This window comes from Onychomys torridus, chromosome 1 (assembly GCF_903995425.1).
Source record: "Onychomys torridus chromosome 1, mOncTor1.1, whole genome shotgun sequence".
In the NCBI taxonomy this organism is placed as follows: Eukaryota; Metazoa; Chordata; class Mammalia; order Rodentia; family Cricetidae; genus Onychomys; species Onychomys torridus.
The window spans coordinates 85,088,304-85,103,357 of NC_050443.1; the positions used below are offsets into that span (position 1 = coordinate 85,088,304).

The window sequence follows — 15,054 nt, forward strand, 5'->3', positions numbered from 1 at the left end:
TTTTTCTGTAGTTGATTTGTATCCAGATACTTTTCTGAAGGTATTTATCAGCTATAGAAGCTCTTTGGTAGAATTTTTGGGGTTACTTATATATACTACTGTATCATCTACAAATATTGATACTTTGGTTTTTTCCTTTCCAATTTGTATCCTCTTGATCACCTCTAGGTTTATTATTGCTCTAGTTAAAACTTCTTCAAGTACTATATTGAACAGATATGGAAAGAATGAACAGCCTTATTTTGTCTCTAGTTTTAGTGGTGAATTGATTTAAATTTACATTGATTTAAGTTTCTCTCTATTTAATTTGATATTGGCTACTGGCTTGCTATAAACTGACTTTAATATATTTAGGTATGTCCCTTGTATCCATGATCTCTCAAAGACTTTTATCATGAAGGGGTGCTGGATTTTGTCAAAGGCTTTTTAAGCATCTAATGAAATAACCATATCTTCTTTTTTCTTTCAGTTTTTTTTATAAGGTGGATTACATTCTTTTATACATTGAACCATCCTGGTGTCTCTGGTATGCAGCTTACTTGATCATGGTGGGTGATCTTTTTTTGTTTGTTTTGTTTTGTTTTGTTTTTGAGCTGAGGATTGAACCCAGGGCCTTGGGCTTGCTAGGCGAGTGCTCTACCACTAAGCTAAATCCCTAACCCAGTGGGTGATCTTTTTATGTGTTCTTAGATTATGTTTTTGAGCTATATATTGAGTATTTTTGCATCAATGTTCATGAGGGAAGTTGATCTGTAATTTTCTTTCTTTGTTGAGTCTTTTGTGGTTTGGGTATCAGGGTAACTATGGTCTCATAAAATGAATTTGATAATGTTCCTTCTGTTTCTATTTTGTGGAAAATTTTGAGGGGTATTGGTATTAGCTCTTCTTTGAAAGTCTGGCAGAATTCTACACTAAAACCACCTGACCCTGGGTTTTCCTTTGCTTGGGAGACTTTTAATGGCTGTTTCGATTTCCTTGAGCATTATAGGTCTATTTAAGTTGTTTATCTGATCTTGATTTAACTTTGATACATGGTATCTATCAAGAAAATTGTATATTTCCTAAAAGGAAATCTTAAATCTAGCAAAAAATTAAGAAACGATTTTTCCAATCGTATGGCTTATACATTTTTGAAATATAAATTAATGATTCTTTAGATTTCCTCAGTGTCTGTTTTTTTATATCCCCCCCTTTCACTTCTCATTTTGTCAATTTGGTAATTCTCTGTCAGTCTTTTAGTTAGTTTGGATAAGTCTTTGTATATCTTGTTGATTTTTCTCAAAGAACCAACTCTTTGTTTCATTGATTCTTTGTATTGTTCTCTTTGTTTCCATTTTATTGATTTAAACCTCTGATTATTTCCTGCCATCTACTCCTCTTGGGTGTGTTTGCTTCTTTTTGTTCTAGAGCTTTCAGGTGTTAGGTTACTAGTATGAGATGTCTGCAATTTTTTTTAAGAAGGTACTTAGCTCTATGAACTTTCCTCTAAGCACAGCTTTCATTGTGTCCTATAAGTTTCAGTATGTTGGCATTCATTTTCATTGAATTCTAGGAAGTCATTCATTTCTTTATTTCTTCCTTGACACAGTGGTAATTCAGTAAAGTGTTGTTCAGTTTCCAGGAGTTTGTAGTTTTTCTGTTGTTTCTCTCATTGTTGAGGTCTAGTTTTAATCAATGGTAGTTTGATAGAATGCAGAGGGGTATTTCAATTTTCTTGCATGTGTTAAGACTTGCTTTGTGACTGAGTATGTGGTCAATTTTGGAGAATGTTTGATGAGGTGCTGAGAAGAAGGTGTATTTTTTTTTTTATGTTTGGCATGAAATGTTCTATATATTTGCTAAGACCACTTTATTCATAATGTCCATTAGCTCCAGTTTAATTTTTGTCTGGATGATCTGTCAGATGGTGAGACTGGGGTACTGAGCTCTGCCACTAGCAATTTGTGAGGATTAAAGTGTGATTTAATCTTTAGCAGTATTTCCTTTACAATTGTGGGTGTCCTTGCCTTTGGGGCATAGATATAAGAATTTCATTGTTCTCTTAGTAGATTTTCCTTTGATGAGTACTAAGTGTCCTCTATATCTTTTAATTAATTCTAGTTGGAAGTCTAATTTGTTAGATATTAGAATAGCTTCAACCAGCTTGCTTCTTTAGGTCCATTTGATCAGAAAATCTTTTTCCAACTCTTTATTCTGTTGTTATGTCTATATTTTGTGTTGATGTGTGTTTCTTGTATGCAACAGAATGATGGATCATCTTTTCATACACATTTTGTTAGCTTGTACTTGTATTATGGAATTGAGACCATTGATATTGAGAGATATTAATGAATGATGATTGTTAATTCCTGTTATTTTGTTGGTGATGGTGGAGATAGTGTGTGTGTGTGTGTGTGTGTGTGTTTCCCTTCTTTGAGTTTTGTTAGTGTATAATTATTTATTGCCAGTGTTTTTGTGGGTGTAGTTAACCTCCTGATAATACCTTTTGTGGGGCTGCACTTATGGATAGATATTGTTTAAATTTGGCTTTGTCATGAAATATCTTGTTTTCTCCATCTGTGGTGACTGAAAGTTTTGCGGAATAGAGTAGTCTGGGATGGGATCCATGGTCATTTAGAGTCTGCCTGACATCTATCCAGACCCTTCTGGCTTTTAGAGTTTCCACTGAGAAGTCAGGTGTAATTGTAATAGGCCTATCTTTATGTTACTTGGCCTTTGTCATTTGCAGTACTTTTAATATTGTTTCTTTGTTCTGTATGTTTAGGGTTTTGTTTATTATGCAGTGTAGGGATTTTTCTGTTTCAATCTATTTTGTGTTTTGTAAGCTTATTTTACCATTATAGACATGTGCTTTTAGATGAGGAAAATTTTTCTACGATTTTCATATATTTTGTGGGCATTTGAGCTGGGATTCTTCTTCTATTCCTACTATTCTTAGGATTCGTCTTTTCCTGGTGTCCCATATTACCTCTGTGTTTTATGTTAAGAATTTTTTAGATTCAATAGTTTCTTTGAGTGAGGAATCTATTTCTTCTATATTATCTTCTATGCCTGAGATTCTCTCTTTCATCTCTTTTATCCTGTTGGTGATACTCACATCTGTAGTTCCTGTTCACTTACCTAGATTTTCCATTTCCAGAATGTCCTCTCTTTGTGTTTTCTTTATTGCTTCTATTTCCATTTAAAGGTCTTGAACAGTTTCCTTCACTTGTTTGTTTGTTTGTTTTCTTGTATTTCTTGGCATTCTTTAAGAAATTTGCTGATTTCATCCAATTTTTTGTTTGTCTCTTCCTCAATTATTTTAAGGGATTTATTTTTCATTTCCTCCTTAAGGATACGTATCATCTCCATAAAGTTGGTGTGAAGGTCCTTTTCTCATGCTTCAGTTGTGTTGGGATATTCATATCTTGCTGTTGTAGAATAGCTGAGCTCTGGTGGTGCAATATTACCCTTTTTATTGTTGATTGTGTTCTTACATTTGCAATTAGGCATCTTGATGTGGGATGATTAAGGTCAGGTGTTGGTCCCCGATTTTGTGTTTATTAGATGGGTGTTTTGTTCCTTGGTTTCTGTTTCCATTTTGGTCTTCTGGTCTAAGTGGCCAGGGGTTCTGGTATCTAGTGAATCTTCAGGTCCAGTAGGGTATCTCTGCTAGAGTTTTTTCAGCCTGCAAAACCTCTGGAGTTGGGAGTGCCAATGTTGCCTCTGTGGTTGAGGTACCTGTGTGGCTTCTGGGGTCCTGGGTACCTGTTTGGCCACTGGGATTCCTAGAGAAGCATGGTCTTCAGTACAGCAGACGTTTTCTGCCAAGATTGTAAGCTGGGATATGGAGCTCAGAGAAAGGGGTACAGTTAGGAGCTGTTGGGCCAGTTTTAAGGAATGTTAGCTGACTGTGGTAAGTGTCTTACCTTTGGTTCCTAGAATCAGGCTGGCCTCAGGTAAATCAGAAGTCTTCTGCTGAAGTTATGTGCTAGAATATGAAGCACAGGGGAGAGGCTGCAGTCTGGGGCTGTTGGGTGTACTTTAAGGAATGTTAGCAGGTGGTGGGCAATGTCTTCCCTCAGGATCCTAGGATCAATCTAGCCTCTGATAAAAGAGCTAGACATGTGGGCCAGGGTATGGAGCTCAAGGGAAGGAAGAGGTGCTGTTGAGAGATGTGGGGCAGGCCTTGAGAACTGTTAGCAGGCAATGGGTGATGTCTTACCTTGGGGCACTAGATCCAGTTAAAACAGCAGTCTTTTTTGCCAAAGATTTTGGCCATAATATGGAGCCTAGGGAAGGGGTCTAACCTTTTATTTCTTATTTCCTTTCTTTAGTTTTTGTTCTGCTGGATTATTGGCTATACTAGGGTCACAACTAGCTTATAAAAACTGCCTTCTCAGTTCTGGTAGCTTTGTCTTCTTCATTATTTATGGAGATGTTTAATCTTTTTTTTTCCTTTTTTTATTAAGAGATTTTCTATTCATTTTACAATCTAACCACAGATTCCCTGTCCTCCCTCCTCTTACCTCCCAGCTTCCCCCCCCCCACAACTCACCCTCTATTCCCACCTCCTCCAAGGCAAGGTCTTCCATGGGGAGTCAGCAGAGCCTAGTACATTCAGATGAGGTAGGTCCAAGCCCCTCCTTCCTGCACCAAGGCTGTGCAAATCTAATGGTCGGTCATGCTGGAACTCTCATCCAATAACTGATGGAAGTGGATGCAGAGATCCTTGGCCAGGCCCCAGGTGGAGCTCCAGGTGTCCAATTGTTGAGAAAGAGGAGGGACTGTTAGAGTGTGAATTGTTGAGACCAAGATTGAAAAAGCACAGGGACAAATAGCCAAACTTATGGAAACACACGAATTATGAACCAAAGGCTGTGGAGCCCCCAGCTGGATCAGGCCCTCTGGATAAGTGAGCCAATTGAATAGCTTGAACTGTTTGGGAGGCACCCAGGCAGTGGGACCCAGACCTGTTCTTAGTGCATGAGCTGGCTGTTTGGAACCTTGGGCTTACACAGGGACACTTTGCTCAGTCTGGAAGGAGGAGACTGGTCCTGCCTGTACTGAATCTACCAGGTTTAAATGAATCCCCAGGGGAGCCTTGGCCCTGAAGGAGATGGGAATGGAGGCGAGGGTCTGGGGGAAAGGTGGGGGGGGGGGTGGGAGGGGGGAGGACAGGGGAACCCATGGCTGATGTGTAAAATTAAAACACAAATATTATAAATTTTTTTTAAAAAGAAACTTTCAGCAATGTGATGATGAGTATATTCAACTTATATATAATGTTGAGGACTGTATGGTACTCTGCCTTCTCTATCAAAACAATGTATACTATTATATCACCTAGACTTCTTCAAATTATCATTTAACAAATAGATATCCAACATTTTGGTGCTCATCTGATGACCTTGTCCAAAGTTTTATTTAGAACAAAACAATCAGCTATAGAACCCACTCTCCTAGCTGCTTCAAATCTCATACCCACCTTCATCTGTACATGAACAGTTCACACTGCTTCCATCATTAAAACTGCATGTCCATGGCTAAACTCCACTAACTCCCCAGGTCTCAGTTTTTCTGGTCTCTCCCAAATTATTTTGCTTTCAAAGGATAAATGTTATTTACTCATTCTTCACACAAATGCTCAAATGCATGCATAAATCGGGCTCAGATGTCTCATGTCTAGTAGGAATTATAATGATAAGCAAACACTTATTTGACTTCTTCCCTGCTAATCTTGTCCACTACCCCATAAATATAAACCAAATAATGTTACTGTTCCACATGGGTGTTTATGAGTAAATCCTGTCCCACTTTGCTAACTCAAACCTCACTGTTTTCATCTCCTTTGTATCTACCACAGTCCACAACTGTTACTTCAGTAAGGCCAACGAGCTGAATATTCTTTTGTTTTATCTTCCTCTACAATATTCCATAACACCACCCATGTTATTGAAGAAATTAATGCTTAAGTATCAACATCAGTTTCCCCTTTGCCTTCCTGCCTCAATAATTCAGTCCTACCAGCTTCATCTGTACAACAGATTCTATGTGCATAATCTTCTCTTGATGTCTCCATTCCCACATTCCCTTGTATATCAACCCAAACCATCACAATTCCTTTTCAGATGCTCAACAACTCCTTCCTATAAGACTTGTCTTCCAGATATTGTCAATATCAAATTATTAAGTTATTATAAAAAATTATTAAATTAGTTCTGTGTCACCCCTTCACTCTGAGTAACATCATCCCTCTTAGAGTTGCTTTCATTGTGTCCCATAGATTTAGGTATTTTGTGTATTCAATTTATTTCAATTCTAGAATTTTTAATTTTTTTCCTTCTGAATTCCTCAGTGATATAATAATTATGAAATCAAAGCCAATTATTGTGGAGGCTGTGTGGGGACACAAGATATTATAAATGGACACTAGGGATGTGGCAAAGATTTGCAGATAGTTTATGTTTACTGTTTGTATGATTTTATTGGTTTGCCAAAATTTGCAGAGCTGTATACTGTAAAACATTGATTTCAGTGCAATAAATTATGCCTTATTTAAAAATGAAAAAGGGATTGGTCCTTTTAATGAATGAAAATTAAGCTTTTAAATTCTACTTCTGAAATTTCATCTAGAATGCTAATGAAACCCACTTCTGGATTTGTTGTTTTTGTAAGTTTTATACATTTAAAAATATAAATATTTCTATGTTTTTGGAATTAAATCTGTCCACTAATTTACTGAGGAAGACTCTGAGTTCACCATGATTCCTGTATATTATGTCTAGGTATTGTTTTTCTTCTTCCTGAAAGTATTTTATTGGGAGTCTTTAGAAGTCAATTCTTCATGTTTGAGTTTGATTTCATTCATTCATTACAATTCAGCTGTGCATAGATGGTCTAGGTATAGAGTTTTATTTTACTTTAAAACACATCCCTTTCTTATCTTATTACCACCATTATTATGCAAGTGTATTTGCATAGTGGATGACTTATGTAAACAGGAGAAATGAACTATTTTAATGAATATTGAATTTCTACAACACTAAATCTCTATGGATTTCTTTTAATTTCCTGCTTAATATTTTGAAAATTGATCTCTCTTTCTTCAACTATCACTGATGGCAGACAACAGTAACACCAACATATGAGCACACAGACAAGTTGTACTGCATCAACAGAGTTAATTAAAGGAAGATCTCATAGCTACAGACTCCACACAGAATAGCCATATAGAACTAGAAATAACCCAACTGAAAAGAAACAGAAATAAATGAAATGACTTTCAAAAAAAGCTGGGGAAACTCACCTTTTTCCTTGCATCAAAGTCTGGCTACACCAGGATTCTCTGCAGGTCTGTTTAGTTAGAAATTTTAAATTGGGTTTCCAAATAAGAGTAGTGGATTTTTTTCCCCTAGGACCCATGGCTAATCTAATCTAAGGCTCTTGGCCACTTTAGCAGTCTCTGGTATGTGTTCCATGCCATGTAATATGCCTTTAATCCAATTTTTAAAAAGTTCTTGGTTATTTCCACAATATTTGTGCCTCTATTGAACCAGGAACACTAGTCAGTAGGAGTACAACTTCTTGTTAGGAACCAGTTTGATTTCTCCTTGTTCAGTGTTTATGTATTTTTGACTTATTGGCTCTGTTTGTTTTGGTTTGGTTTCATTTGATTTTGCAGAGTATTTTGGAGAGAGAGAGAGAGAGAGAGAGAGAGAGAGAGAGAGAGAGAGAGAGATGACATGTATCATGAAGTTGGGTAGGTGAAAAGGATTTGAAAGGAGTTGCATGGGGAAGAATAAGATCAAAAACATGTATGAAAAAAGCTAAATGGGATTTTTTTCAAAAGTAAAATTGATTTCCAATATTTTTTTCTGGGATTAAACGAAACTCTGGAAAAGCCAGGTAGTAAATGCCTATAACCTCGGCACTTTGGAACTTAAGGGAGTTGGATCCTAAATTCCAGAGAAGAAGAAACCTAGGGTCCTAAACCTCATTAACTGACAGAACAGCCCAGGAAAAGCAAGGCAGAAAACACACCCTAGAGGATTCATTAACTTCCTATTTGTGAGATAAAAATTTCCAAGGGAGACTATTTCAGATGGGAAATGAGTCCTGCTGAAGCTATGTACAGAGAAAAGCAGAAAGTGGGTGATGAGATCAGAAGAGAAAGAAGCTTGTTCCTGGAGAAGTTCTTGGCTTCCACCTGACCTCCAGAACATTCAGGTGAGATAATAAAGGACCTTGCTCATCTCTTCTGATTTCTGTTTGTTCCATGTAGCTTTGGTCTCTTTCCATAGATGGCAGCATGGGTAAAGAAAACTGAGCATCCAGACTCAAGAGCCACCTGGAAACTGTCAGGAAGATAATGGGGTTCACTTCATGCCACAGGCAAAGAGGAAGCAGTTTCTACTATTCCCTTCAGATCTGATAATAGCAAAACTATCATTTTACTTCATAGGAATTTACTGAAAACCCACCAGCTGCCTGGCTCTAACCACTGCCATCTCTGGAGCACACTTGCAAATGAGAGGAAGGAATACAATGGCCCTGACACCTGACATTGGACCAACCCATGACACATTGCAGCAGCTTAGGAAAACAATTAGCTGCTGCTGAATTAAACTGCATCAGGTCTTCTCAAGTGTAGTGAAGTGTCTTCAGTATTCAAGCAGCCCAAGGGAAGCTGAAATGGTCAGGCACCTAGGCTTCTTAGAAAGTGAGGGAAAGATGTATCTCTCTTTTAGTGAAATGTATAGACAGCTTCTGGAAATGTTGAGCTGAAAAATAGAGTTCAAAGCAAATGCCAAGGTCAGAAACTATGGAATCAAATTTCTTAGGTCCTTGGTCTCCTTTTGCTTTCATCTTTTTTTTTTAAATTTTTTGAATACTAAGTAAGGATAGAAGGCTTTGAGTGTTTGAGGAGGGGAGATAGTGAGCAGAACAAATCAGGGACATGTATGAAATTGTTGAAAAAACAAAATTCACTAAGAAAACTGTCATTGAACACTAAACAACTGAAAGATAGAATCAGCTGGGATCGGTAAAATTCTGTGTTATAATCTAGACTTGGGTACTTCTTCTTTTGTAGGAATGTCAATACAGGACCTTGTGGATATTGTTGACTTTGGATGATAATGAAAACTCCCAAGGAACCCCTAAATCAAAGAGATTTTTTTTGTTAATGTTTTAATACCATTTAACTGTTAACATACTAATGTCCCAAAGAGAAGCCAAGGCAAACTAATGAAAGTGTGTGTGTGTGTGTGTGTGTGTGTGTGTGTGTGTGTGTGTGTGTGTGATGCCATGTCCTGGCTGAATTATTTGTAGAAACCAACCTTAAAACAGCTGAAAACTGAGTCATATCTCCATCCACATACACATAATTAAAAAAATAAATCTTAAAAAAGAAATGTAAAATAACCAATAGTGGTATTTCATTGAAATCAGTTTAGCGTTTCACATTTGAAAGATTTTTATTCAGGAAACTAACTGAAATATTTAAAGTGATTTCTTAAATATTACACTACAATCTCACATGCTAGGATAATTCTTTAATCATAAGAGAGATCTTTATTTTTCTGGAAATATGTTCCAGGTTTAGTTTCCTGAGTATTACTTTATGAGGTGACTTCCTAATATTTATGCCTCACATAGGTATTTGAGGAGACAGACAGAGAGGGAGGGGAGAGGGAAAAGGAAGGAGAGGTATAAATCAAGAAGTAAAGCTATTTAGAAAGATCCCAAGTTACTGTGGTCATTCTGGGTAGCACAAATGGTTATTGATGTGACAATTAACAATTTGAGTTGATATTAGCAAAACCTAACTGTACCACATGTTTTCTAGGAAGCTAAAGAGAATGGAGGTCTGCAACTCCACCTCTGGAAATAGCTTCATCTTGGTGGGGATTCTGGATGACTGTGGCTTTCTTGAACTGCTCTGTGCCACTATCACAGCCCTGTACTTTTTAGCCCTGACCAGCAATGGACTGTTACTCCTGGTTATCACCATGGATGCCCGGCTCCATGTTCCCATGTATCTTCTACTCTGGCAGCTCTCTCTCATGGACCTCCTCCTTACATCAGTTATCATTCCCAAAGCTGTAATAGATTTTCTAACCAAAGACAACACCATCTCTTTTGGGGGCTGTGCCCTTCAGATGTTTCTGGAACTGACACTGGGTAGTGCAGAGGACCTCCTTTTGGCCTTCATGGCCTATGACAGGTATGTGGCCATTTGTCATCCTCTGAACTATATGATTTTAATGAGTCACAAAGTCTGCTGGCTCATGATAGCCACATCATGGATTCTGGCATCCCTCAGTGCTCTAGGATATAGTATCTACACCATGCAATATCCTTTCTGTAAATCCCGGCAGATAAGACACCTGTTCTGTGAGATCCCTCCATTGCTGAAGCTGGCTTGTGCAGACACCTCCAGATATGAGCTCATGGTTTATGTGATGGGTGTGACCTTGCTAATTCCCCCTCTTGCTGCCATCCTGGCCTCCTACTCACTAATTCTGTTCACGGTGCTCCACATGCCCTCAAATGAGGGCAGGAAAAAAGCCCTTGTCACTTGTTCTTCCCATCTGACTGTGGTTGGGATGTGGTATGGGGGTGCCATGGTCATGTATGTACTACCCAGTTCCTTCCATAGCCCCAAACAAGATAATATCAGCTCAGTTTTCTACACAATTTTCACTCCTGCTTTAAATCCTCTCATCTACAGCCTGAGGAATAAGGAGGTCACTGGGGCTTTGAGAAGAGTTCTGGGAAAAAGATTGTTGTCAGTACAGTCTACATTCTAGATGGTTCTAATAGCCTTCTAAACTTCATTCTTCCTAAAAATTAGAAGATTATTACTATGAATTAAATACTTCTGGTAATATAAAGAGAATAAAAGTGTTTTGTGTTTTGTTTTTGATAGATAAGTATGGGCTAAAACATTCTTTTAAAATTCTCTTCAAATATTATGAAGTATTTCATAGAGTGAAGTCCAGTTACACTATTTAACATTACTTTCTATGTCTTTAAAAGCTAGACACCATTTTTCCAATGTAAGTGCTTAGTGTAGAGGTTCAAATTGGCCTTACCATCCACATACAGCCCCTGAACTTGTAAGTCCTTGTTGGACCAATAACCACGAAAAATAGTTTCAAGTAGATAGGTCACATATTAATTGGAGAGGATGCTTGAGATTTCCATAAATGTTAAACCACTTAACCAAAAATAATATTGACAGTCAATAATTTGTTTAAGGCTTGGTAGAAATTGATATTCTGTACATTCTTTCTCTATTCCCAAGTATTAGCATTTATGGATGTTCTTATAGGCATCATAGTTCAGATTCTCTCTCTCTCTCTCTCTCTCTCTCTCTCTCTCTCTCTCTCTCTCTCTGTGTGTGTGTGTGTGTATGTATGTATGTGTATGTGTACATGTGTTGTCTTTTATTTTTTCTCTTTCTTTCTTTTAGTGATGGGAATTGAAATAAACTCTTACTATTCTAACCTGAGAATAATAAAATCAAAGAGCAGGATGAGACAGAACATTTCCTTTTTTTCTAAAATGTATTAAAGTGTCTCAACAAACACAAAAAATCCATATGTTTACTCTTATTCTATACATAAACACTTCACAATCTGCACGTGTGTCAAAATATCATATGGTACTCTGTGTATATTCCCATGTTTTCATGGTTTTTATGTTGAGCTAAAACATGAGACAGGACTGTCACCATCAAGAGTACAATTGACAACCAATGCTCCCATAGATATTGGGAAAGGAACATGATGACACACTATTGGTGGGATTATAATCTGTCACAGCTGCTTTAGAAATCAGTCTGAGGTTTTCTCAAAGAAAACTAGAAATAGATCACTGAAGAATTTGAAGAGAAAAATAAATTAAAATTTGAAAGTTAGGGAACAGGGACAATGTTGTTTTTCTTCCTAACTGAAATATGCAGTACTATGGTATTGGTGAAATTATTAAGGCCACTCCACGTAGTTAAAAGGGAGGTTTATTTTGTGGGGTAACTTACAAATGAAGGGGTAGGTTGCAGGGTCTGGGAAAGGTATAGCACAGGCCGGCGGTGTTCTCTAGAGAACTCTGCTCGGTCTACCTCCAGCGTCCAGCATCCCCGAATCAAGCGAGCAACCTCCTCCTGATCCTCGGTCTTCGGCTCCCTCCTCTGCCCCGCCTTGTGGGCATGATCATTACTGAAGCCTCAATGGGGGTTGGAACTTCCAGGCCAACGCTGGGTTGGCTATCCACTACACTACGGGATTGGTATTACTGTTTGTAGAAATTGATAATATTCTGTGTTTTAACAAGGAGAAAATATCATTATAGCCCCTTCATTTATAACACTAGACAAAGTTCTTATTAAGTTGAACTCATAGAAGCTAAAAATAGAACAGTGGTGACAAGAGGCTGGGGAGATTTGTAGGTGAGGGAAAGGAACAAGGAAATGTTAATCAATGGGTGCTGAGTCACAGTGGGATAGCAGCAAGAGTTTATGCTTTGCTACTGAACAGCAGGATGATTATAGATACAATAATATTTAGTTCGTTCCAAAAGCCAGAAAAATAATTTGAAAGTTCTTATCATAAAGAATGAGTAAATATTTGAGAAGATAAATGTGTTAATTTAAATTTAATGTAATTTAAATATTATACAATGGATCTATGTACAGAAACATAACATGACATATTAAGATATAAATGTGGTTTTGTTTTTTGATGTAACAGATAAAATATAAAAAAATAAATTTTTAAAGAAAATAAATAGAAGTTAGTATATTGGAAGTGATTATTAATTATGTGTAAAACCTGACACTCATTTAGATAAATTTTCCTCTATTTTTGATGCTGACACTCACTTTGCTATGCTGATGTGTTCATGTAGAGGTTTCTTCACCTGCTGGTACACAGTGATATGCTCTGTGTTGTATGGTGGTAATACAGATGCTGGTGAAAAGTCTATGGCTAGCTGTTAAAACACAGAGGTAAGAACTCAATGCAGCTCACTTTCTTGTGTAACTTTGAACTTTAACTTAGCCGTTTTGAGCAAAAACTTCTGTAAACTATAAATTTCCAGTGACAAAAGACCCATTTTACAGAATTATGGAGATTAAGATAGTAAATATAAATACATTTACTGAAGCCTGTGGAATATATGATGACATTATACATCGACTTGTTATGAGAAAAAATTGCCCTGGAAATTTTGAGTAGTAGTATATGACAGCACATGGGGGTTTTGTAATGTAACCAGCTATTTATCACTGTTATACAAAAGCTGTTTTATGTATGCCTTTATATGTGTTAATTTTAATTAGCAATCGTGAACTCTCATGTATATTACTATATTTTCCCTGAATAGCCTTAGAATTAAATGAAAAATTGTTTTTATGAAACTATTAAGCATTTTACATTTTATTTCACATTAAAGTTTTGTGAATGTATTATTGGCAATATTATATCATTTAATTTGAGTAATTTACATTTTTCTTGTTAATGTTTTTTACAACGTCAAGATTGAGGATATAGATACTATAATGATTATAATATTGGTTAAAATTTATATTCCAATTTATCACTTGACATTAAAATAAATGGTGGGAGTTTTTAAGGAGGAAATTTTCTTCAGGAATGCAGACCCTGAGAGGCTACTTATACCCCCATAGATTGTTCTAGACCCACACACATACAGGAAATAAGAGATGGACTCAGAGGATTCAAAGACTGGATGAATTGGGAGGAAAAGCAATGCAGTGAGAAGAGAAGAGTTTGGAGGGAAGGAACTAGGGGATGGATTTTATAAAAGTGCTTTATATTAATGCATGAAATTCTCAAGAAAAAATTATAAAAAACAATAAAAAAATGAAAGCTAGGAAAAACCTATATATTGTAAGATTGTCATGTTTTCTTCTAATGGTATTTTAGAAAATAACTTATGTGGTCACTTTAGAATAAAAATTACGGTTTTTTTTTTGCAAATATTGTCTATTTTAATGAAGCTGATACTGATGATATCCCTTGAAACCCATGTCCCAGGCCATAAGTAAAACATATTCTAAAGGAACAGTGTCTGTTGTATACACTTTTGCATTAGTAACTTTTTTAAAAATTTTCTTTTTTCAAAATTCATTCTTCTCTCATACATCACACTCTAATTATGGCCTCCTCTCCCTCCACTCCTCCCAGTTCCCCCCACCTCCCATCTTTCCCAGACCCATTGTTCCTCCATTTCCCGTTAGAAAAGTGCAGGCCTCCCAGAGCTATGAACTGAACACAACATAACAAGATGCAATAAGACTAGGCACATACCCTCATCAAGGCAACCGAACAGGAGGAAAAGGGTCCCAACATCAAGGCAAAGAGTCAGAGACACCCAAGCTAAACAGCTGCAATGTAAATGCACAAGACCTAGTTACTGTCCCACGCAGGCTCCATGATTGCTGCATCAGTCTTGGTGGGCCCCTATAAGCTCTGCTTTGCTGATTCTGTGGGCCTTTGTTTCCTGGGGTCCTTGACCCCTTAGGCTCCTACACACTTCCTACCCCTCTCCTAGGGTATTCTCTGAGCTCCAGCTAATGTTTATCTGTGGGTCTCTGCATCATGCTGCCATCAGCAGCTGGAGGAAGCCTCTCTCAGGGCAATTGGTCTAGGCACTAATAAAGGAGTATATCAGAATATCATTAGGAGTCACTTCATTGACTTTTTCCCTTCTCTTCCCCTGCCTTTTCTTTTTTTTTTCTTTCTTTTTTCCCCCAGTAGTATGGACAGGATGTAGGTTGAAGATTTTGTGCCTGGGTTGGCATCCCAGTCAAACTACTGGAAGCCTTGCATGGTTACAGAAGATGATCGGTTCAGGCTCTGTATCATCCTTTACTAGGAGTCCTCACTAAGTTCGGACTCCTTGGTTCCAGGAAGTTTCTACTGAATAAGGTTTCCCCATCTCCAACCAAATGCCCCCCAGTTACAGTCTTTTCTCCCCATGCTCTTTTCCTTCATCCCTCCCTCCTCCACTTGATCCCCCATGTTCCCTTCTCCAACCTCTCCCAGC

General features: G+C 37.4%; 1 protein-coding gene across 1 annotated transcript; it reads left to right on the forward strand.

The window, feature by feature from the left end:
- The first annotated feature begins 9,842 nt into the window (after window positions 1–9,842).
- On the forward strand, window positions 9,843–10,793 carry LOC118570806 (olfactory receptor 2AG1-like). The gene has a single exon (XM_036169424.1). The coding sequence runs from the start codon at window positions 9,843–9,845 to the stop codon at window positions 10,791–10,793; it is 951 nt and encodes a 316-aa protein (XP_036025317.1).
- The last annotated feature ends 4,261 nt before the right edge of the window (window positions 10,794–15,054 follow it).

Bases quoted from the DNA above. Each gene is read 5' to 3' on its own strand.
- LOC118570806 (XM_036169424.1), top strand. From the start codon at position 9,843: ATGGAGGTCTGCAACTCCACCTCTGGAAATAGCTTCATCTTGGTGGGG.